Source organism: Harpia harpyja, chromosome 2, assembly GCF_026419915.1.
Source record: "Harpia harpyja isolate bHarHar1 chromosome 2, bHarHar1 primary haplotype, whole genome shotgun sequence".
In the NCBI taxonomy this organism is placed as follows: domain Eukaryota; kingdom Metazoa; phylum Chordata; class Aves; order Accipitriformes; family Accipitridae; genus Harpia; species Harpia harpyja.
The window spans coordinates 69,901,299-69,926,115 of record NC_068941.1 but is presented as its reverse complement, the minus strand read 5'-3'; the positions used below and the strand labels follow the sequence as shown (position 1 = coordinate 69,926,115).

At 41.9% G+C, this 24,817-nt stretch overlaps 1 protein-coding gene across 3 annotated transcripts; it reads left to right on the top strand.

The window, feature by feature from the left end:
- The first annotated feature begins 4,320 nt into the window (after positions 1-4,320).
- Positions 4,321-23,115, top strand: SLC34A2 (solute carrier family 34 member 2). 3 transcript variants are annotated; one of them, XM_052780315.1, is made up of 14 exons: positions 4,321-4,402; positions 4,493-4,548; positions 10,276-10,390; positions 10,497-10,634; positions 11,230-11,358; positions 12,271-12,414; positions 13,049-13,160; positions 14,272-14,467; positions 15,218-15,313; positions 17,774-17,894; positions 18,612-18,779; positions 20,134-20,250; positions 20,338-20,462; positions 22,086-23,115. In XM_052780315.1, exons 3-14 carry the CDS (start codon positions 10,285-10,287, stop codon positions 22,659-22,661), a joined length of 2,028 nt encoding a protein of 675 aa, XP_052636275.1. In that variant the 5' UTR covers positions 4,321-4,402; positions 4,493-4,548; positions 10,276-10,284; the 3' UTR covers positions 22,662-23,115. The 3 variants fall into 3 exon arrangements, with proteins under 3 accessions (XP_052636275.1, XP_052636274.1, XP_052636276.1); XM_052780314.1 differs by lacking the exon at positions 4,321-4,402 and having other exon boundaries at positions 4,442-4,548; XM_052780316.1 differs by lacking the exons at positions 4,321-4,402; positions 4,493-4,548 and adding an exon at positions 5,194-5,242.
- The last annotated feature ends 1,702 nt before the right edge of the window (positions 23,116-24,817 follow it).

Here is a 24,817-nt window from a genome sequence, read left to right as displayed (position 1 = left end):
TAATAAAGGAGTCAACAATGCCTACTTTCCTGAAGCATTTTGAGATTGGTAAATTAAGGTTTACATAAGAGTGTAAATATTATTATTTATTTAAAAGCTCTCACATTTCCCTTCACTACTTCTCCTCTTCCTTTTCCCCGTTACTTGTTTGTTGGGAAGATGTTATTTTCATTCATGAATATGTGTCTAAAGTGGGAGGCAACGGGAGGATGTGGAATATAAGATTGGTTGAGAGTGAACAGGAGCAGGGAGGAGAGGGGGTGTGGGGTGGGAGTGAGGTAAGGGGAGAGACTATAAAAAGAGTAAGGAAAGGTTAGCAAGAGGGGAATAATATTGGGTTTCTTTTGTGATTAAAAATTTCTTACCCTAAAGCAGCAGCAGATCTTTGTTTTGGGGTTGGGTTTTTTTAATGGACATTTCTTAAACATTTGAGACAAAGAATAAAAGTTTAGAGCAGCTATGATAAGAAAACTTTTAAAAATGTGTCTGGGCTTTAGTTGTCAAAGCACGTGATATGATTCATATTTTTAGCATTCTGGCTGAAATCAAATTCAGGCTACTGCTGGTGCTGTTTTTTCACATGTGCCATGTTTTAGTCTGTGCCTTTTTGCCTGTCGTCGTGCCTCCCCTGGGAGAGGGTAGGAAGCACTTACCATCTTGCCATGGGGCTGTGCAGAGCTCCCACCGCTCCGACCCCCCACAGGTCCCCCTGTGCCAGTACTGCAGGCTCTGGATGAGCAGTCCCTTACGCTTCGGTAAATGTTGAGAATGGGCACTGGTATATGTTAGTAGCAAAACGTCAACTAGATAGGAAGTTAAAATAAGATACTCCAGGAAGAATAAAAACAATTGTAATATGTGACTCTAATGGAAAGCATAACTATCACGGAGGATATGAACAAAATAACCCCACTAACTTGTGTCCCAAGGATGCATTTGTACTGACAAAAACATTTGAGGCATGGTTGTAATGAGAATAAACTGGTTCTATGGTGAAGGGGCTGCTCAATTATTATGAGACCAAAGCAGGGTTCCTTTTTCCTTTCAAACACATCTCTCTAAAATTGTTGGCCATATTATTCCCTTATAAAAACTGTCTTTCTTGTATTGAAATATTTCTTTTTCTTTTTATGTCTGAAAGCCTTTCCTGTAGTTTTTCTCTTTTTGACTCCTTCACTTCACATTTTATTTTCCCCTCCCTTTCCTGGCATTGGCTCTGTTGAATGTTGCCTCTTTATGACTATTCGTTACTCAGCTCTGGAAGTATGTTAACTACTGTAACTCCATTAATTTCTTGCATATCATTTATGTGAGATGAAATGCATAGTATTGTAATACAGAACCTTGTGATAGGATCCAGGTTCTTTATACATTAAATTAGGTGTTTTCTTCCTGCTGTCAAAGTAGTGTCAAAACTGCTAAAATGTTTACATGCAGAATACTTTTCAGACAATAGAGAAAGTAAGGGCTTAAATTTTTCCAGGTAATTGCACAAAAAAAGAAGGTGTTCTTCAGCTAAGTAGGGATAAGTCCTTAACCAAATAACTGTTCTGGCTGTAATGCATATTGAAATCAGCACTGGTCTCTCTCTTTAATTATCAGGGCTTTGTGTTTTACATATCCAGAAGAGGGAAGGCTAATTTACACTAATGCTGTTCCCAAATGTGGACAACTAGATTTGTTCAAGGTTTCCGAACAAGTTAATATAGACAATGTTGTTTCCAAATGATGGAAACAATACCAGTTCTCTTCAGTAAAGAGCCATGTAGCTGTTTTCTAGAGTCCCAACATCTCGAATGCGCAGTAAGTGTTTAGCTGTGCATTCTTTGGATTGATGGAACATTGAAAATTAAATTAAACTGCAAGAGAGACAGTTTCTCTCCTGATGTTAGCCGAGAGTCTTGCTCATGCATGCTGTCTTTTGAAGCTCTGTCTACTAAAAGAACAAACCTCATCATGTGGATATTATTGTTAGTGAATATGTATCTTGAGCTGCTCTGATAGCTTTGCAGATGAATGACCATTTCTTTTACTTCCCTTTAATTATTTTTATTTTAGTTGTGACTTAGGTGCACTTGGTTTACTGTACTAGAGCCTGAGTCTTAAAGATGAATGGGGTCGACACTTGCACAGCAAGTATCTCTTTTGTGGGGGAGATCTATAAGGGAGCTTGTAGCACAGATCTCTGTTATGTAGACATGTCTCTTGCCTGTGTTACAACTTCTTGCAACATGTAACAGTGACTGGACATAGTTCACCTCTCACAGAATTTGCGTATGCCAGGAATTTTTTCTCTTTCTGTGTTTGAGACATTTTCTGTGGTTGTACCTCCTGCTAAATGCTAGACTATCACAGGTATTATTCCAAGTAGCTGCAGAGTAATCCAGCACTTCTGTGATAGGAAATCAGGATCCTTGAAATCTGCTTGCTTGCTTTGTTTTATTAAATGTTCACTATCCAAGAATAATTTTTTATATTAGGTCAGTTGCTTCAAAGTAAACCCTGAAGGGGGAAGAAAGAGCATTGGGTTATTCTTCCTTAGCAGCAGCATCTTTTGAATCTGTGCCGGATGCATGAAAAGCGCTCTGGACTATTGCTCTGACTGCCCTGCTGTCCTGGGAAGAATTTCAGCCTCCTCTCCTCCGGTCCTGAATGAGGGAAAGGCTTCTGGGACAACTAACACTCACTCTCATCCTTTGTGGCTAGCTTCTTACGGAGACTCTGCCAGACTGACTCTGCAGAAGGTCCACCCTTGGACTTCCAAAGACAGAATAGATCGCCTGCCTTTGTGTGAACAACTGGGAGTACGATGGGTCTGATCTAGCATTATTGCCTTCCTAAAACATTAACATGGTCAGCGCATAGGATTGTGCTTAGCAAATGGAATGAGCAGCGTTGGAATAAAAATGCCGTGGGAGACGTCACCACGCGCTGGCTGGGCCCTAACTGGGTACCTGGAACGTGCCCATCTAGTACCTTCTCACTGTCAGAGCAGGGATTCACAAACAGTGACTCAGAAGAGAGTAAGTCACAGCTCAGAGGAACACAACTCCCAGTTAAAAACTTCATGTGATTTCCCACATGTAGGGCATCAATGAAAAACCAGTGTTTTTAGATGCAATGTTAAAGTACACTTCTGTTAAGAAAACTGAGCCTGTGAACCACCGAGGTGGACCTTGAGTCCATTTTCCATCACTTCTTTCCACTTTGGACTGTTCTCCGCTTCACACAGAAGAAAAATGGGTTTCCTTTCCCTAGCCATCTCTGTGCAAACCGCAGCTGGGAAGGGCGAGGTAGGGCTGGTGCTTTCGTCCTTGGGCTCCAACATGGGCCGTGACCGGGGTGATGGGGGGGCGGCGGGGTCGACACCAGCAGAGCCGCTGCAGCCAGAGGAGGTGCTCGGCCTTTCCGCTGCCACCATGGGATGCTGCGTACGGGGCTGCGGAGGCTTTTACAATCACCACTTACTAAACGTTTCTGGTGCCGACGCAGGTGAAGAGTAAGTTCTGACTCACAGCTCCAAAGGCTGGGCGTCTCTGCGGGACTGAAAGGTGCAAAAAGCAAGAGTTTTATTTTTCTAAGTTACTAAGTCACTAAGCTACTGGGAGATACGACTGCGTACACGCAGACAAAGCAGATCTGCTGATTAAGCTGCTGGTTTACAGCTTATTTTCCCAGTATAAGCTGCCTGTTGAAACAGAAAAAATTCAAAGATAATAAAGCTACAGTGCCTAACGCGGTCCCGTCAGCCAGCTCCCCATTAAGCTCATCGGTAGAACAGACAGCAAATGCTGGTGACTGCTTTGTCTAATCTGTAATACCATACCGTATTTATTGAATAACTTATTTATCATATAGTCTGCTTCCTTGCTAGCATTCTGAATGCGATTATCAAAGGTGTCCTTACATCTTTAAATCTCATTTAGAAGGAGAGCCGCAGCCAAAATGCTAATGAGCTCGCCTTAATTGTAAACACTGAGCACTGATAAGAATGAAACTCCATCCTCTGTTCTCAAAGAAGTTCTTACGTGTTTCCTCCTTACACCGCTTTTTATCTGATTCTCCTTCCCTTCTGTTCTTAGGCAGATTAATAGGCACCTGAACAGACAAATAACAGTACTACATCTTCTTCACACCCTTTTGACAGACTTTTGAGATTGCAAAATATTTTTGGAAAATTATTATTGGAAAAAAGATTACTGAATGATCGGGTGGATGGCAATTTTTCAGGCTGGAACAAACCATTTCCCAGCATTCACATGAACACATAAGTAACTTGTACTTAAATGCTGATGGGACATTTTTTAGAATGTGATAAGTGTGAAATAGCGCATAGTTTTATCAGTCTTGGTTGCTGCCCACTCCTGCTAAAAAAAGGTTGATTGTGATCATTAAGTTGCAGGTAGGCAGTGCCTCTGGACTGTAAAATAGGAATGTTAGTGCGCGGTGATGAAAGCAAACTTTGCTCAACACCTGTCTATATATATTGCAGGTTTCAGTGGCTGCCCAGTTGATCCGTTCGCTCTGTTGTCTGGGAATAAAGAAGTGGTAAGTAAGAACAACTAAGACCAAGTTTTCTTCTCTTCTTTTTTGAACTTGTTTAGCTTATAAATCCAAAGCTCTGCTTTTGCAGCTCAAGGAATGGCAACAGAGAGCTAAGGTGGGGAACTGGAGTGGCATGTGAAATGTCATCCACTTGTTAGCATTTTCACCTTGTGCTCTTTCAACTGCTTTTATATTTTAAGGAAGTGATAAAAAAAATCATAGTTCTAAAAACAAACTGTGCTACTTTTTGCCTGCAAATAACTAGATTTATTTTTATGGAACATGATAAAGAAAAAAAGCATTTTATTAGCAGCTATCAAAAAACCCCAGAGATAACTGCCTATAGCATAAGAAAGTATTGTTTTAACTATTATTTGGATTGAAAAGAAGTGAGTTTTTAAGTCATAGTAACCAGTGGTATTGGATACTGGAAAATGTCTAGGATTTGATTAATGAAACATTGGAAGGAAATACTGTCAGTTCATGTGTTAGCATAGATAGTGTGTAAAGTCTGTGTGCTGCACTATGGCCGTGTCAGGCTATTCTTGATGGAAACATTTTCTTATGCTAATTCAGTTTGATACATGGAGGCAAAAGGAATACATTAGTCTAATGTAGTTAGCTCAACTAATGTGGCAGTAGGCAGAAATCAACTGGTTTCTCAGTAACTTTTATTAGCAGCTCTTCCATTAGATCAGTAAGTCTTTTTAATGTCATTACTTTTTCCTCTCTCAATTCTTTACTATGTGTTTTGTGTTTGGGATGGGGTAGATGTGTTGTATTTTCTTGTTGGTGGGATTATTATTTTTTGTTGTTTTGTTTAAATACCTACTAGGCATTTGAAGTAGCTCACCGATGTTTCCTGGCTCTGGCTCCTCAGTGGCAGTGTCTGGTGCTTTGCTTGATTGTGAATGCAAAAATAAATGTTGGGGATTCATTTTCTCTCTGGACTTGCTTAGAAATAAGTTCTCTGTACTAGGTTGTTTTATATGTTTTTTCAGTTTTGCTATGTGTTAGATTCAAGCTTGTGAGCAGTAAGTCTCAGGGATACATAGGAATAAACAGTGAGCACAATGTTTTTTTTTTCTTTTTTTAGCTTTCACATATTGATTTTTTCCTTTACTACTACATTAGTTGAAAGTTTACATCCTGGCTAAGCCTGCTAACTTATTCAGAGAAAAAGCCCGAAGGAAGCAGCTGGTGCCAGGGCAAAGACAAGACTTGCTCCTAGCAAGGCTGAATCATTGCTGGTGTTTGTTTAAGTCGTTGCACCTGGGGCTTTGCGGCTGCCATGGAACAGGTTCTGGGGCAAAATTATCAGCTCATGTAAAGCTACTGAATGAATCTGTGCTGGCTGAGGATCTTTCCTGTGTCTACATAATGTGCTTCTGTGTTGGAAATGTTACATTTTGAGGCAGTATTTCTTCAAACTGTGTATTAGAAGGATTGCTGTGTAGCTTGGTATTTATTCCTATGAAGTATGTGCGGTAAATATTCATATTTACTAAGTCATGTAGTCAGATATCAGATTATCTGATAAATCCCTTTTTAGCATAAAAACTGTAGCACAGTGGTGAATGACTAGGAAGTGATGGGGTTTTGTAGAAAAGCTGAGAGAGTGAGCGAGAGAGCGGAAAGCCTGGCTGCACCCAAAACTTGATTTGGAGCTGCTTAGGCAACCTGTAGGCACATGTATGGTCGTGTTGGTGGTTGTTGCAGTTATTACCAGTTGGTTTTGAAAATACTGCTGTTTTCTCCAGTACTTTTGTTTCATCTTGATTTGACTGGGTATGTTCCACTGGAGGTGAGATTTCTTTAAGGCTTACTGCTTTGTAGTTCTTATTTCAGGCACAACGTGGCCTTTTAGTGAGCTGTCACGGGTGGAGGGGTACAAACAATACCGTCCAGGCACATGCAAGTGGTAGTTCATATTCTGCGTGTTAAGTCCAGCAAAATAAATACGTTTACGACTGTTTCTGATTTAAAACTGAAAAGCACCAAGAGTCTAGCCCTGCAAGAGAGGCAATGCTGTTACAGTCCAGTGAGTCACTGAGGAACGTAGGGCAACTGCATGACACCTGGTGTTGCGCAGGTAATTCCCCAGAGACTTTAACTCTTTAAAATGCTGCAGTGAGAGAGTCAGTACGCATATAAAAACCATGGGAGCCCACTTTGGCTTCGACTTTTTCTCTCTCACATTTTATTTCAGAATTTGAATGCCACTGATTTCCATCTATCTGCTTCTTAGGAGCAGGAGGTTTCAGTTTCTTTTGGAGTTAGAAAGGATGTCACACGTAGTTAGCATTTTCCGAAGGCGAGGAAAGACTATACTTACAACGAAAGGAGCACACGCGACGGTGTGAGAGGACTTGCCGCGAGGTTCGCCGAAACGGACTGGATTACAGTTTGCGCAGGCATTAGTTTTCAGACCTTTGCAATATGCATAGCATATTTTGACCTGCCGCGTTCGGGAGGAGATTAGCTCCCGTTTCAGCACAGCTCCGAACAGGTGGACGTCCAAAGCGCCGATGCTTAGCCGGGTGCGAGCTCCATGACTACGGCCTGGGTGCAGGCGTCCTGGCCGGCATCCCGCCAGCGAAGGCGGGAACCGGACGCGCGGCGCGGAGACACCCGGGCTGGCGCAGGGATGGGCAGACCTCGTCGCTCCGGGCACCTCATCCAGCAATTGTGGCTGTCCTGCCTTTGGACCTGGACCGGTGCGTCCAGCTGAACGTAGCTCCTTGTTGCGGTGTGCGTCGTCACCAGCCCATCCTCTGCCCGTTCTCTAACATGTTCCTTCGCAGTGTAGTTATGCCTTCAGTGTTCAAAAGTAAACCACTATTAGGGTTTTCATTGTCATTTATATCTTGCGTCAATGATGTTGGTCTTTTATACTCTGCCTGACGTCAGCCTTTCCAAATGTGTGTAGGAGCTGCCAGGGAATGATGCAGTTAGCTTTGTCACCCCACCGCTCTGCTCCTCCACAGCACCCAGATTTTCTTCTGAGTGTTTTCTCAAGATGTTAATGTCTGCATTTGGGCCAAGGAAGAATTCTTTGAAGGGAAAACTGTAGAATGTAGATTACCCTTGTAGCTCAGCGATTAATTAACAGTAAGTAGCTGTGGCCAGGACTCTAGCAGAGTATCAGGTGGCTGTAAACTATCTTCTCAGCTGTTCCTCTTAACAAAAGTCGGCATCTGGAGACAGCTGACAGCTTTGGTAGTGCTTCAAGGATCTAGTTGGTTCTGCTTTCATCAGTCCTTGATACCAATCACACAGAACGGGCTGTTCTAGTAACACCACTGCAAACCCAAATGCATAAGGCAAATACTGTAAAGGCCTCCGGTATTCAAGTCTACCTTCCCAAATCGGAGGTTGACTAGGGCTCATATGAATAATTTTATATACGTATCTGTAAAAAACCTTCCCCCACAGAGGTGGTCAACTCTCATTCTATGGTATTTAATCACTTAAAGCAAAAACAATAATAATACATGACGTACCTGTGGGATCCTGAGCACTTCAGGAACATGGGAGATGCTTATTATGAAGAAATGCCCTGCTGAATTCTTGAATGGGGAGTTTATTTAGGAGACATAGAGGCTGTTTGTCTGCTGAAGTTTTCAAGCTCCAGTTTCTCCAGTGAATGCATCAGCTCGGTTTCCATACAGTAATCATGCAGGCTGAATCCTTCATTTCCATACTGAGTGCAACAGAAGAGCTGTAAAAATACTGATGGCATCTCTAGGGCTGGGGGTCCAGCATATTCTGTGTCTCTTCGTGGTGGGAATATGTCAACAATGCAACTTCACATCCGAATTTCCAACGCATTTTCACAATTGTATTTCACTTAAGAAGCACTTGTGCTGAGCAGTTATTTTTTTAGAGCTCTTTAGATGCTGAACATGTATAAATGAAACTCGTTTAACAAGATGGAGGTGTTCTGGCATGGGTGGGGCTTGGAGATTGTTGGCATGGGTGAAAATATGAGAATTTGCTCCAAGCAAATGGAAACCCTTGTTGAAACAAGCAAGAGTGATTTTCTTCCATCTGTTCTGAGATCTTTCTTTGTGTATCTTGGAAGCTGCTCTGGACCTTACATCACGGATAAAGAATGTGTAAAAGCAGAGCTTTTGCTAATGGGATTGTAGAATAATTTTTCCTGCTAACGTGGAAAGGGAGATACTCTTCTCTTTGTGGAGTGCCAGAAAACAATACCCTCCTCTGTTACAATAAGACATGAGTGATTTTGTCTGTGACATTTCCTTCCCGGCTAAAGGAGGAGGATGTGTGGCTTATTGAGGTGTGCAGGGACAAAACTTTTTCACCATCAGCCACATAAAGGATTATGTTTAAATGAATGATTAATTATAGTCCCTCAGAGTGGCTGCTAAATGCAGGTGAACCTTGTTTACGGGAGCACAATACCAACTCTGAGACTGACTTGTGGAGGCTGGGTGCAGGTGCCCTGTTTACGAGGAGCATTGCAGGCAAATTGGCTCGCCCGCATTTCAGCCGCGCGGGTGCCCGATGCGGTGGCCGTGGGGCAGCTTTGCCCATGGCACTGACTGACTTGTGTGACAGAGAGGTTGGAAAAGGCAGACCCGAAGGTGAGGCTTTTCTGGGTAGGGTTCACTTCTCCCATCCTTTCCACTGAGGTTTCACTCACACTGGCTGAGCTAAACAACAGCCTTAGAAGCCTGGAAAGGTAGAAACATTATCATATATAGCCTTGGATCCCCATGGTCACTTTCCCCCTCTTTCGTGTCCCTCCCTCTGGCTTCCGATAATGGCGAAGTAAATAAATAGGAGTCTTCCAGGTTTTGGTTCAAGGAACAGCTGCCTCCTCCTCTTGTGCCTGGTCTAGGTCTGTCACATGTGCTTGTACCTGTGCCGGCAGGATTTGGCCATGTGATGTCTTATTTTTTAAGTTATTATTTCTTAATATTACCGTGCATGTCAAATGTGCTCAAAAGGGGTCAGGAAGGAAGAGGTTCAGACAGAGAGCCTACGTGAGATTGGTGAGCCTGACCTTGCTGCCACTAACTCAGCTTCACTTGCAGCATCAGCTGTGAGTTACAGGCAAATAACCTGCAAATGGCCACTGACGTCTAATTATGCTCTTGTCCAGTTGTTCAGCAAGCATCATTCTGGAGCTCGAAACTCTGGGGTCTTCCTCCACCTTGTCCAGGGCCACGTTCTCCTCCATGCTTCCAGGAAGACTGCATTTAGCATGTGTGACCCAAACTAGGCAATGCTTTAGGGAAGAACTTTCTTTGCTAAGGTCTGTATATTGAATTACCAGTTTGGTAAAGGCAGTCAGTTAAATCCAGAAGGTGGAAGAAAGTAAAACAGTCCTCTGACTTTTTGCTGAAAGGAGATAAAATGAATTGGAGAAAAGAAATCCCTAAGGTTTGGAAAGGAGAGAAATCTTTGCTTTCATGGCAGTTAAAAGTGAACAAAAATACAGGCATGAGATGGAAATAATTTTTTTAAATTGTGTAAATTGCACAAATAAATCAACTGTGTGCTTTAAACATAACTGAGAAATCAATTTCACAAATAAAGGAATAATTCATAAACATTACTAAAAAGCTGTGTTCAAGGACAAATTGCTTCCATTCCATTTCCATCTCTTTTGCTCTTAAACTTAATAATATTTCTCACATACCCTGTTGTAAGTTGAATATTTTGATTGCACCTGCATTTTAATCAGCAATACTTTGTTAGTCACAGATCATGGCTCCCTGGCCTGAGGTGGAAAAGCCTGAAACGAATAACTATATTGGGGACTCCTCCAAACAAAATCAGAACATGGCTGGGAAAGAAGGAGAAAATCACAAAGGTAATGTGAGCTCACCTGTGAGTTACAGAGATATATAAGTTTTGGGGCTCCGTTGAGAAGATGGAAAGTAATTAAACTGTTTTTCTTAAATGTTCTATTTCATCAGGCAACGTGGCTTCACTTGGAAATAAAGGAGAAATTCAACCTGCGTTTTCCACAATAGCCTTGATAGATGAGACAACGCCAGAAGAAAGTGACCCATGGGCTCTGCCGGAACTGCAGGACACGGGGGTCAAGTGGTCAGGTAGCCATTTGTCAGTAAATATGTTACCTGTACTTATTTTTTCCATCGCTTCCGCTCTCTTTGTCTTGGTTATTTTTCTGAAATGATATTTGCTGTAGAACTGAATTTTTGAGGAAACTGAAGATTTGAGGAGTTTTCAGATCTAGGCTTTACACTCTGTCTCACCTTCCCCAACAGTGAATGGGGGTATTATATTTAGTCAGTTAAGAAAAATCTGAAAATCATGCTGCTTACTCTCCTTAAAACACAAGGAGATATATGGAAAACAATCCAAAACTAATATGGTTTTATATCCAGGCTCCTATTGGTCTTTCTTTACTCAGTAGGATGACTGTGTAAAACCGAGGGTCAATCTCAGACTTTGTAAGGCTTTTGTCACATACCAAAAGCTTTTACATGGTAAAACCAGGTAAACAAACTACCTGCTTCTGCAGTTAAAATTTGATTAAAGAGAACATTGTTTTGGGTTTAATCAAGTACTGGGGTCACAACACTGTCTTTGACTCTGTAGTCTCTGCTTGTGTGCTAGACTATTCAAGAGAGAACATCAGACACATCAAGCAAATCTTTTATGCGTAACGTATTTGTTTTGCAGAACTGGATAGAAAAGGAAAAATCATTCGTGTACTCTACGGGATAGGGAAGTTTATTATGCTACTTGGATTACTCTACTTGTTCGTGTGTTCTCTGGATGTACTGAGCTCTGCTTTTCAACTGGTAGGAGGTATGAAAATGTCTAAAATATCAAGAATAAACTATGAATGAGGCAGTAAGTTTCATCTGAGTAAATTACAAGTATCACTCTTCAAGAACATTCTCCATAGACTTATGTGTTGAGATATAGATTCAGAAGGAAGTAGCTCTGATTGAAGACTGACCTTCCTTTGTTTGAAAGCGCCTTTGTTTCTCAAATTCCAAAGAGCTGTTGATGTAGGGATTATTGGCCCTGATTTCTTAGTAGGTTCCTGTTACTTTGGTTTACACAAATACACCTGTGCATAAATTTGTCTCATGTGAAAGACATTTCAACAAGGTGAAATATGAAAATTGCACTCTTGATCAAAGCACCCAGCACTGAAATGTCCCCCAAGACTTTCAAAGATGAAAACTATTGAAATGTATTTTTTGCATTTACCTGTCTCCAAGGGTTGAATTCTGCTGAAGGATTCAGAAGAGTTATCAGAGAAATGTGTAAGCTTCTGTGGAGGTACTTTGGATTTTTGTCAGCACAGAAAGCTACAGGAACAGATTTACTCAGGGTTATTAAAATAGTTTTCCTTGATGCAGTAACCAAAAATATCAAGGCAGTAATAGCATTTAAATCTATGCATGTGTGGGTTTTTTACCATACAGTCTTTCCTCTGATGGCTGTAGTTTTATATGGTTCTCTGCAGAGTTCAGTAGAGCTTGTTCAGTCACTGAAATGAGAGAACGTAAAGTATTTTCTGATAAATTAGAAGCTGAGAGTTCAAGACCTGAATTTGGATCCCTGGGCTACATCATCTTGTACATTTTTTGGCTGGCAAGCATAGCTATATATGTATCAATTAAATGGTTGAATGATCTTTAATTAAACGCTCTGATAATACGGACTTTAACTTGCACTTCCCTCACTCTGAGAATATGTTTTTTGTAGGTAAAGCAGCAGGGGACATTTTTCAGGATGATTCAGTGCTGTCTAATCCTGTTGCGGGATTGGTGATTGGAGTTCTGGTGACAGTTATGGTCCAGAGCTCCAGCACTTCTTCATCCATTGTGGTCAGCATGGTGTCCTCCACACGTAAGTCTACTTACAGTATCTTCCTAGAAATCACTCATAAATGTCGGTCTGGGGTGCAAACATTCCCAACTGTGTTCAAGTTGTAGAAGCTTTGGGTGTAAGAGTAGAGACTGCAGTAAAAGATTTTCACAGCTGTTGTCCTGATATAAAATAAAAATTTAAAAAGTAATAATAATAATAATAACAGTAGTAGTAGTAGCAGTAATAATAATAATAATAGTAAGTCCACAACTGCAATGAAAATAATTGGAAACCTTGGCATTGAATGCATTAATTTTGGAAGTATCTGCATACTTTTCTCAGGTTAGCCAGTTACTGAACTTCATTTGTTTCTGTGGCATCATTTCAAACAAAATGCCTGGGAAAAAGAGACTATCTTACTCTGGCCCTCTAATGTGTGGTGAAAAATGATAACCATGGGCTGCAGTTTCAGAGGGGATCACAGGACTACGGGAGTACCACGTTCCCAGGGGGCTTGATTAAAGCAAACATATCTGGATTGGAGAACCTAATCCCGGTGACATCAAGAGAAGTCAGGGTTCCAGTGACATTAATAGATGTTAATTTTCATTGAAGCAAAGAGCTTGCTGATGATCTGATTTTTTCATTCAGTGCTGCCTTTTCTGCTTTCTAGTGCTGACTGTTCGATCAGCTATTCCTATCATAATGGGGGCAAACATTGGCACCTCAGTTACAAACACGATTGTGGCACTCATGCAAGCTGGGGACAGGAATGAATTTAGAAGGTATTGTACTTAAACACTGGATCTGAAAAGTTGCTTTTCTTCCTTCTTTGTAGGTTTTCTTCTATATTCCCTATCACTACTACAGCCATTCAACCTTTCTATTGGCCAAAATTTGAATGTCTAGTTAGGAAAGTCACAAGCATGGCCATGGCCAAGGTATAATGCTGTCTAGATATATGGCTTCCTATACTTGGAGAAAGCATATTGGGTTCCTTTAAAAGTTTTGTGCTTTTGTAAGAATCCACCATTTTTAACTGGCTCTTGCACAAGGATGAATTTTTAACTGCTCCCACTATACTACCGACCTTTAATTATCTCATAATTATGGGAGGGCTGTACAAGAAGTTAATATTAGAGTATTTTGGTCTACTCTCCTTAAAAGACTTCATTGTGAAGGCTTTTTAAGTCTACAGTGAGCAAGAGCTGGTAACTGTAGAGAAATGAAGTGTTCTGGCTGTCAAATATATACAGTGACAACTTGTAGACTGCCACTTGACATTACCAGTGAGAGAGCTCATGGCTTATTGGAGATAGGCAGTAAACTTGGCAGGGGTATGAGACTTTGGTACCTTGTCATTTATGGCATAACAGACGTATGAAATACACTTAGCTAAAGCCTCTGAAGGAAGCACTGTGGCTCCTCAGGCTGTGGAGGAGAAGCTGGAAGGGACCTGTACACCAACGGTTTGCAAGAACATGTGAGAGGGCTGCAAAGAGCCATCTCCCGCCATGAGTCAGGGAGAACAGGTCCCAGAGGCAAAGCCTGGCTGAGGGTTAAAAATGTACCAAAAATGGGTGAGAGGCAAAACAAATGCAGGCCATACTGCCACTTTGTTCTTCAGACCAGTACTCTTGGCAATCTCGTGTTAAGGATCATTTTTTGCCTTTCCTAGTTTGTCTTGTTTCACTCAGCTGGCTCGCTCTTTCACTCGGCCAACAGCGTGGAGACAACTTAGCGCTCTATAGCAAAGTAGCCAACTGCTGTGACCCCAGAAATGAAATTATTCCCATCCTGAAATGGGCTTCATCCTCACTTCTGTGATTTAATATTTAATTGATGTTGCGCACTTGCTGTTTCATTAAAAGCAGCTTTTTAAATTTTTTCTCACAGGGCCTTTGCTGGGGCAACAATCCATGATTTCTTTAACTGGCTTGCTGTGTTTGCGCTGTTGCCCATTGAAGTTATTTCTGGCTATCTTTACCATCTCACCAGTGCTATAGTTGAATCCTTTCATCTTGAAAGTGGTGAGGATGCCCCTGAGCTACTAAAAGTTATCACAGACCCCTTTACGAAGCTCATCATTGAGGTAAGCTCTTTCTCTCTTCAAGGAAGCTGCTTACTTGGTTCAGTTACAGCTAATCAAAATGCTCTGAATATGGTGGGGGGCTCCCACTCACTTCTCTGTGTCCTTGGGGTGAAGCTCATTAGCAGGTGGATTCTTCTTTTTATTAGCATTTCATAAAGCCCCAGCTCTAAATTTCCCATTTCTATTTCCCCCACATTTCACCATAACGATGACAGACCTAGCTAGGAGGACTGGGAAGGCAGGTGAGGACAAACACAGCCACATGGATGGGTGGGATGGGTGGGATGGATGGGATGGCAGCCTGTTGCCTAGACATTGGCAGATAGTACTAGCTGGGACAACCTAGCACATCCAGAAGATCTGCATAGGACCAAAAGAGATGACACTGAAATTATGGGAAACTTGCACACATCCAGAGGGACAGCTGGAGGCCAGGGGACATGTGCACAGCTCCTAAAATTACAGTAAATGCATGTATGTAGTTGTGTCAGTGTAGTTGTTTATACAGAAAGAGTAAGATGAGGTGGTGGATGATTTGGGGAGAATGAGACACAGTGTTTGTGCCTGTAGAGTTGTACCTTTTTCTGGGAGTAAACCCCCTCCTACCTGTTGGGCAGCAGCTCCAGCATTAGAGATGGTCGTGCAGGCTTTATGTGGTTGAGCTTCCAAAGGGAGTTATTTGAGTAAGGCTGAACAGAAGTGTGTGATGCAAGTTGGAATAATGCCTTTTTTTCCTTCTTTTTTTTAAAGCTTGATAAATCAGTAATAAATGCAATTGCTACAAATGATGAATCAGCAAAAAACAGAAGCCTGGTAAAGATTTGGTGCATAACTGAAACCAATGTGGTGAGTATCATGCTAAATTCATTCCCAGGTTCCTCAGAAAATATATTACCTATCTGTAGCTGACACTCCTTATCATAGGATTGTGAAATTAGATTTTTAAATAAGTATTTTTTTTGCAGCAGATAAAGAATGAAAACAATTTAATGTAGTTTTTGCTCCACTTAAATCAAGGATGTCATACCAGTGGTGAGCTTGACCTTGTTGCTTTCAGTACCATGCAGGCCCTTGCTTATCAGAACTGGTAGTTTGGAGCCAAGCCTTTTTCTCCTTTCACATCCAAATGCCTCTAAACTCTGATACGATTGCCAGCTCCCTGAAAGTGGAAAAAATCTGCAGTACAGGCCAAAGAAAATATCTTTTTGCCCACCATTTATCTATTGAACCAGCTTTAGTCTTACATGTGTTAGGGTGACCTGGTGGCAGCTGGTTATTTGCAGCTTTCTTGGAAAACTGCCCTCGGAGAAAGCCTCTGTGGGGCTATGTCCCGTTGTTCTTAACCCAAGCAACACTGCAGCCTGAAGGAATCTGTTGCCCAGATCGACATCAATGAGTATTTTGGTAAACTGTGGAGCTGAGTGTTTGGTTTGCGTTGTTCAGCTAACTAACAATTAGAGCATTAAATATCCCTTGGATCTCTAATGAGACTATTCTACTTGTTGGTATGTATAGAAAAGTAATTCCTGAAGTCCTGAGGCAGAAGATACTTAAGAACACACAGTGGAGGTTAAAATTAAGTGCTTGGGTTTTTAGAGGAGCCCAGCTCCTGTTGAATGATGGTCTGGATGGCCAGTGAAACGCTAGCTAGGGAGATAGCACCAGGAGCAGAGCTGTGCTAATGTGAAACTGCTCAGGTTACGCTGCTGAGGAGCTGGGTATTTCATCTCAGGGGAGGCATCGTCCTTGGGCAGCTGTACTGCTTCCAGGCTCCCAGCCCGCGCTTGGCTACCCCTTCGCCGTGCTGCCAGAGCAGGCACAGCCTAACTCTCAGTGTGGTCTTGAGCCCCTGAGTCCTACAGTCACCCCACTCTTAGAAGACAAGCAACTACACAGAAAGCATAGGCTGAGGGTTACACTTCCATATACACAGTTTTTTTCTGTGTTTGCCTATATTTTGGCTGTGTAACTACTGCCCAAGCATGTAGTCAAATTACAAAAATGCATGAAATCCCTACAAGCTTGACTTGAACTTGGTGGGGGAAGAGGAAGATCATTTAAATGATCTACATTCCTAGTGTGTTAAACTCATTTCTGGCAAAAATGATTATACAGACTTATGGCAGGGATAGATACATGCAGACTCCATATGTTAAAAGCAAAACATGAGGATAAACATTTTGATCTAATGCAGCTGCTTTGAAACTCAGATGTCTGAAAAAAATTCAGGAAGGTGAGAAATAACACTGCATTGTGTTTGCAAAGGCTGATTCTTTGGGGAGGCTGGAGACCAGGCACTCCCTGACGATGCGGGGGCACCGGATCCACCCCCAGCTTTGCCCATCTGCATCAGCTGGAGGGGAAACGCGAATGTGGGTGTCTGCAGGCAGTGCCCAGCAAGAAAATAGGATTTCTCTTTCCCCATTTCTGCAAAAGAGAATCACTCCAACACATCTTAAAGATACCTCCTGTTCAGCAGTGAGGTTCAGAGTCCATTTGGCTGTCAGCTGCGCTCGTGGCGAAGTGCAATTCAGTCAGCAAACCCTTCCTTAATCTGCGTGAGCACTTATGGACCTAGCATCAGAATGCAATATGTCTGGGCTAGGAGCTCTTATACGGAAGGTTTTATTGTGGTGTAAATAGAAATTCAGGTTCAGCTCAGTAAGACTAATGCTAATCATAGTGCTAGTAATTAGCTCTTAGATAGCATTTGAGCTTTAAGAAAGAAAGTAGTAGCAGCACGTCTGTTTCTACAGGCAGGAAAACTGAGGCATAGGAAGGCAGCGTGAGCAGCTTGTGCTCATCCAGCAACAGAGGCTGCACTAGTATTGTAGTATTCTGAATCACAGGCCTGTGCAGTACTCACCAGACCATTAACTGCAGTTAAGATGACAGTCGAGAGGTCTTTCTTTGACCCAAGGAAGCTGTGGCACTGGCTGGAAAAGCAATGCCACGGTCCCCCAGCTGCAGCAAGACATGAACCTCATTCCACAAATCCTGACGTCAGTAGTTAAAGTTCCTAGCTACTGATGACGTGGTGCTATGGTTATTACAATGTAAAAGGTTTGGGGGATATTTTAATCTTTAAATGCTGTATTGATTGACTTGGGTAACAGCACAACCATTTATTTTAAGAATGCAAAAAATTTTGCCTTGTCATTAATGTGGTGCCAGCTTACACTCCAGCTTACAAATCTGCCTTCAGCTGATGAATGCTTGGTTGTAGTAAAAACCCAGAACTTTGCATGAGCTCTTAATGAAGGCTTGTAGGTGACCGAACTATCTGCTTTGTCTCGCAATCTTTAGACACTGCAGAATGTCACAATTCCACCTTCAGAAAACTGCACATCTCCTGACCTTTGCTGGACTGAAGGAAACATGACGTGGACCATCAAGAATGTAACTGAAACAGAATATATCAGTAAATGTAAGTAGTAGAACTATTTCTTCTTTGGCAATACCTTTACAAATGTATATATAGCTTTCTAATAGCGTTAACAGACTACTTCAGAGGTACAGCGAGAGGCACTCGCACACAAGGTACTACTGCAGGTGCAGTCAGAGCAGCCTGTGCTCTGTTATAGCTACACAGCTGGAGTTACCAGTATCATCATGGTAACTGGCTGCAGATGGATTTCTTTCCATGCTCCCTGATATCAGTAATTGAAATCTTCAGTATCACGTCACCCTTGCTGTTAGGTGACTTGGAGCTACGGTTACTTTGCTGTAATGGTTGCTTGGATATCTCCATCCCTATGCATGCCCTTCAGGACTTTGAACAGCCCTTCTCAGGCATGCAGCCACCTCTGGGAAGAGCCAACCCACCATCCGGCTTGGAGCACACCAAAATTTCCTCGTGCTGTTGTATTTCTCTCCCTTGCACATGGTCAAGCAGCTCCTGCCTGCCCCGCAGGGGTGCCCACTGTGTATTTTATAAGCATGTCCACAGAAGAGCCCCTCTTGCCCCCCTCAGACGTGGCTTTTGTGGAGCAAGGGAGGTGGCGTTTTCACTCTTTGCATCACCCCCTCACGCCGTGTGTGCTTTGGTCCCATTTTCTTAGGGACATGTATGAAAACTGGAGCTGGGCTTCGGACCAGAAGGAAAAATGTGGCTAGGCCAATTCATTTTCCTTTTCTTTTTCAGGCCAGCACCTCTTTGCAGACACAGACCTGCCTGATCTTGCCATCGGTCTCATCCTTCTGGCTTTGTCCCTGCTTGTTCTGTGCTCCTGTTTGGTGATGATTGTTAAGCTATTAAACTCTGTGCTTAAAGGACAAGTGGCAAGCGTTATCAAGAAGACAATCAACACTGGTAATTATCTGCTTTTCCTGAAGATTGTTTTCAGGAATGACAAGGACATTGAGCGCGTTTATTGGTATCTCCTCTTCTGGCAGATATTCTAGAATAGTTTAAAGAAAACAGTATTAAACAAAAATCGCTGCCCCTCCCCAACATTTTTTCTCCCAAGCATATTATTTTCTTTCTTTTAAAAATTTATCAGCGAACAGCTTGCTTCAGAACTGCAGCAGATTAACAGCAACAGAGACCAAAGTCCAGGCTCTGTTTCTTGATGTATAATCATTAGCTGTTAGAAATGTAATGTTCCCATCCTCAAAAGATAGCGCTGAAGTGCTGAGATCATGATTGCCTGCTCTGGCACACAGCCTGCATGTTTCTTCTAAAGTTGAAAAAAAGTTTGTAGTGATTAATGATCTAATTCCCTTTGCTTGTCCTGTTCCACTGCTTAACCCTCTCTTCAGCAGGATAAGGCAGCCCTGAATAGTTGTACTTTCTGTCTTTCCCTGTGTTCTCCAGGTGTTTTTTCAGCCTGGATCTATTGAGTGCAAATGTGGGGTTTTTTCACTTGGCTGCTTTTTCTTCCTCCTCCCTTGAATGGAGAGGTTAGAACCTGTAGCAGAGAAAAGCAGTCTTGGCACGTCTCTGGCTGCAGTTGAAGAGAGAGTTCACAGAGATGGGGAAGGCAACAAAGTGGTCCCCATGCTCTGTCTTCTCTTCTCCTGGGCAAAGAACGCTGCCTGAATCAAAAACAAGGGGTAGAAAGTAATCAGCTGCTGGGTACTGTTCATTTGTGATCTACTCTGTGTTCCTCTGTGTCTTCCCGATTGATTAAGTCTTCACTTCTTGGCTCACTCCTAAATCTGCAGACTACAGGGGACCATTGTGCCTAGCTTGTCTAATCAGCATGATTAGCTTTTCTTTGCAAGAGTTAACAAGTGAATTTTTAGGAGGTGATCTGCTTGAAACTAGTTAGAACAACCAACCTGATTTTCTCAGGATGGTCTTCAGAGCTCTTGGTTGCCGAAACCAAGGCACTCAAGACACCTAGAAGGGTTTCTGTTGACCTCTGTGGAAATATTTCTTGTACCTAATTGTATTACAACGTACGTGCTACCCTGGGTCAGGACAAATGTCTGCCCAGTCTAGTATCCATCTCAAAGTGTATCCAGTGGTAGAAGACTGGAGAGGGAGTACAGTGAACAGGGTAAATTAGAGTAGTAGAACTGACTCTGACCCAAAATTGTCATTTAAGAGGCAATATGCAAACAATGTATCTACATGCTTAATAGTCTTTTCAGTGCTGTGTTACTGTTACATAGAGCATTCTGTTATCCTAAAGACAATGTTCTCCCTCTATTTTTTTTAGATTTCCCATTTCCTTTTACTTGGCTAGCTGGATACCTGGCTATGCTTGCAGGGGCTGGTATGACCTTCGTTGTCCAAAGTAGTTCTGTTTTCACATCTGCTATTACACCCCTTGTTGGTAAGTTGTCAGTACTGTATTCTTTAATGCCATGTTTTATCTTCTCCATCATTCTGAAACCACTCAGTCCTGTTTCTTTTCTCCTAGGCATTGGTGTTATAAGCATTGAGCGCTCTTATCCCCTTACCTTAGGAGCTAATATTGGCACAACCACAACAGCTATACTTGCAGCTTTAGCAAGTCCAGGGAGCACCTTAAAATATTCTTTACAGGTCAGTATAAAACTTCCTTGACTTCATTTAGAAGTTGGAACTTTTCTGAAAAAAAACCTGACAAAATTGGCTTTGATGCAAATATGCCATGGATGTCATGCCTGATTTTGTGTGTGCTATTAATGACAGCTCATTCATTTCAACTGCTAGAGCAAAAAGCTTGTATTATACATTCGCAGAATGTCAATATATAGTAAAATCTTGCTTTTGTAAATTGGGCGTGATCTGATTGAATTAATTCAGAACTGACACAGGGTGGGCCAATCGACCCCTGAGCGTGGGGTCTCTGCAGCTTGGAGTTCAGTGCCCACATCTCTGACAACCCTCTTAGGTAGTCCCCTGTGAGGGTTACCAATTTCTGTAAGTTCCCTCCTCAGGACCCTAACTCTGTTCATGCAGTATACAGGGAATCCTGTAACCTAAGTGAAGGATGTACAGCCCTTAAGGTGGCAAGTTGTCTACCTACCTGAGGTTGCAGTGAGCGTCACAGCATCTATTTTCTCATTGTAAATCTAATCTGAGTGGGTTTTATTGAATTCCTTGGTGCCTCAGACTGTTTGAAAAGTAGGCAGCTTGTCTTTGGGCTCCCATTTACCACCCAGTAAAGAACATTCCAGGCAGCAGATAACATTTGAATGAACCCTTTACATCAAAGAGTGAAAAGATAATGAGGTGTCCTTTGTGAATAGGATGAATGTTTTTTACTAGCCACAATAAATCAAGAAAATTACAGAAGTCATTTTATTGTTCTCAGGCATGGTAGAACAGATGTAATCATGAGAAGATACTATCTTGACCAAGCTCAGATTTCGTGATAACTTGCTGTTTTTATAACGTACTTTAAAAATAAACTTTCATATTTACTTTAGTCTGATAATAGTCATAGAATGAAAATAAGGTGAGCAGGGAATGTACTGTTTTGTTCAGAATATGCTTATTCTGCCTTAAGTGACTTCTGAAAGCTTTAGCAAGTAGGTGTCTCTTCACGCTTAATTTTTAAAAAACAATTTTGAAGTATGTGAATCAAATTATTATAAAAGACCTGGACGAAGTCACATTCCAAGAATCTCCTCAGTGCCCTATAAACTTTTAGATAATTTTTGTAAAATCCAGATTTGTACCGTTAACAATTTCTCAACAGCCTGTATGCAATATCTAATTTACACTTCCCATCTTTTCACTGAAAACTTATGGATGCAGAACCCAATAATGAACAGTTCTCATGTGGTTCTCATGCCTTGCTAACAACAGGACTGTTCCCTGAAAGCTGTTTGGTTTGTCAGCTTTACTTCTAACGGGACTCCATTTCTTGCAGTTGAAAGCTGCATTTTAAGACTTCTACATCTGTGAGGAGATATGCCATCCCCTCTAGGCTTGCCTTGTGTCCAAAAGCTGTCCCCAGTTTGTAGGCAGCAATCTTTACAATGTATGAGGTATTACCGAGTCCTTGCTTTGTGCTAGGAAAGGCCCTGCAGTGAAATACCATGAAAGACAAGAACAAACAGTGGGGAGCAAGGGAAGGGAAACTATGGAGTCTTAGCGGCACTGGAAGTTATTAACATGTCGGTAGCAGCATTTAAAGGCATTTTAGCTAATGCACTTCTCAAATGTTTTTGCTTTCAGATTGCCTTGTGCCACTTTTTCTTCAATATTTCTGGGATTATTTTGTTTTACCCACTACCCTTTACCCGGCTGCCAATCCGCATGTGCAAGACCTTGGGGAACATAACAGCCAAGTACAGATGGTTTGCTATATTTTATCTTCTCCTCTGCTTCTTTCTGTTGCCTTTGTTTGTATTTGGTCTGTCACTGGCAGGCTGGCCAGTCCTTTTGGGTGTTTGCCTTCCCCTGTTTCTTCTTTTTATTGCTGTGGTTGTAATTAATATTATGCAGTCAAAGCGACCACATTCACTGCCTGAGAAGCTCCAAAATTGGGATTTCCTACCCATCTGGATGCACTCCCTAGAGCCCTGGGACAATATAATTATGTCTTCGCTCTCCTTTTGTGGGAAACACTGCTGCGGCTTCTGCAAGTGCTGCAAAGTCAATGCAGAACAGGAGGGTGCCAAAGACAAGCAACTAAAAACTATGGAGGTTTATGAAAACACCATTGCGATGGCTGATGAAGAAAGAGGTGGAAGAAGGGCACCAGCTGCAGCTTGTGTTGAAAAAACAGGCACAAACAACACGGCCTTATAGTAGTGGATCAACCCATATTAGCAGAGATACAGCATAGAACAGTCAGGCTCTTGAAAACCACCTTGGATAATGCACTGAGGACAGAGTGAACATTTTGTTAGGTTCCTGCAGCCAGTGATATATCACTCATCGAGGAATGGAGTCAAACAAGCTTGACAGAGTCCCTAGAAAATCTATGATCAGTTGAAAAGCTAATGACAGTTTTGCTTACAGAGGATCTACTATGTGATACCTTCATCCAATGCTATCAGTAGCAAACAAAAGAAATCCTGATGTAGTCCCATGAAGAGAGGGATGAAAGGAGTGGTGAACAATTCAAACTTAATTAAAAAACAAACAAACAAACAACGCACTTGTAGAACAGCCTTTCTGACCTACTGGCTTATTCAGCAGAAGTTGCTTTATAATACCTAAAAAGCTCTGGAAATGGAAAAAAAACCCCAAACACCCCCCCCCCCCCGACCCAAATCCTAATGTTTTCATTGGCTTGTTTGCTGTGGTCAAAATGGAAAACAGTAGTTTTCCCAATATGGACAAAATCTATTCTATGTGTATGAAGGAAAACGAAATGCTGGGACATCCTTCAGAAGCTCTGGGAGTCCTACTCTGGCATAAAGGTGTGCGTAAGCCCATTTGAGCCCTCTCTGTCTCCTTTAACACTGGAGACAGGAGTTATACTCTTTTATTATCTCAAGCTAAAGGCCACGTAAGTAATTGCTGATCCCTCTGCCTGCTGAAGGTTAAGCACTGGGTTTGGAGACACTGGGTGGCTACCAAAGGGCTTGATGAACTCAGGATGTGGTTGTGTGGCCATTCCTCTCTCTAGATGGTCCTCTCCAATCCTGTTCACCATGTAACCCCACAATCAGAGGAATGGTGCAGGAAGGAGGACAAGTGGCCAGCGTAGGGGAGGAGACAGCCAGCCAAGCCTGGGCTGATGCCAGGAGATCTGTGTGCAACTGTGGCTCCATTTGGCTGAGGCACAAAATGACTTTTCAGAGTAGCGGTGGAGACTGGCTTTAGAGCTACAAAAGAGAGAACCTGGAGAGCAGATTATGGCTGCCACGGGACATACAGTAACATTTACTGGAGAGAAAGGAGTGTTCACTCTGCACTATATCACTTTGCACTCTGAGCCACCCTCAGAAATAATGTGAATTTTACTGGCAATTGTATGTAGCAATCCAAATCCCAGATAATATCCGTAAGTAGTGTAGTCACTACCCTGTATAGTCAATCCATAGGTAGTGTAGCACTTGGTGGGAAGCTGCTTGTGCTCAAATCTTAGCGTTACTGATGTTTTAGTAAATGCTTGTGAGGCTGCTCTGAATCATGGGCTGACAAAAGGCATAATTTCAATGTCAGAAAAAGAGCATTTCAAAGATGCACTGAGTACTTCTGCTGGCCTTCAATAGCTTAGATATCAGTGAATATGGGATAACATCTGAAGTCCAACCACTAACATTAAAAAAAAATCAGGTGGCTGAGTGTAGGCCAAGTGTCATTTAAAGCCAGTTTACATGGCTGAGTTGTAGATTAAATTTGTCATGGAAGTGCTGAGAAGACCCTTAGATTAACGAAGCCACTCAGTGCTGCTAGAACACATTTACTTCTGAATAGTTTGTTTTCTGCAGAGCTCTGAAATTCAGTAGGTTGAATTTGGCTATCAGGTAAATATGTACCTTTTAGAAGTCAAAATTGTTTTCATTTACTTTTATAAATCAACATTTAAACTGGCAAACTGTGTTGCTGAAAATGTGTTTGCAAATTGCATTCATACTGAGATTCCAACTGTCTCTGTAATTGTAAGCCAGTGACAAAATGCTTAGAATCAGAGTGGATTTCCAAAAGCATCTAGTTTTGGTATAGTTCTGCTCTTTGGGGTTTTAGTAGCAAAGAACAGAGTTATGCCAAACTACTCTTTTAAAAATTATTTTCCTTGTCCTTCATGTAGCTGAAACAGAATTTTGTCAGCATCTCATTTTTAAAGTGGAATTTTGATATCTTCAGTAATTCTTCTTCATTTTGTTCTCACAATTCTGGATGCTTTCAGAATCTGTTTCTTTAAATCCCAGTGTGTAATTCCCATGCTCTGTTTCTTCATGAAAAATATGAAAAAAATATCCAGAATTCTTTCCAAGTTATCTCAAGTTTCC

What these genes read in the sequence shown, in the direction of transcription:
- SLC34A2 (XM_052780314.1), top strand. Translation starts at nt 4,450, where the DNA reads ATGAAAGCAAACTTTGCTCAACACCTGTCTATATATATTGCAGGTTTC. An exon ending in GACAGGAATGAATTTAGAAG is followed by an intron (nt 13,161 to 14,271) that starts GTATTGTACTTA and finishes TTTTTCTCACAG; the next exon opens with GGCCTTTGCTGGGGCAACAA. An exon ending in CCTTAAAATATTCTTTACAG is followed by an intron (nt 20,463 to 22,085) that starts GTCAGTATAAAA and finishes TTTTGCTTTCAG; the next exon opens with ATTGCCTTGTGCCACTTTTT.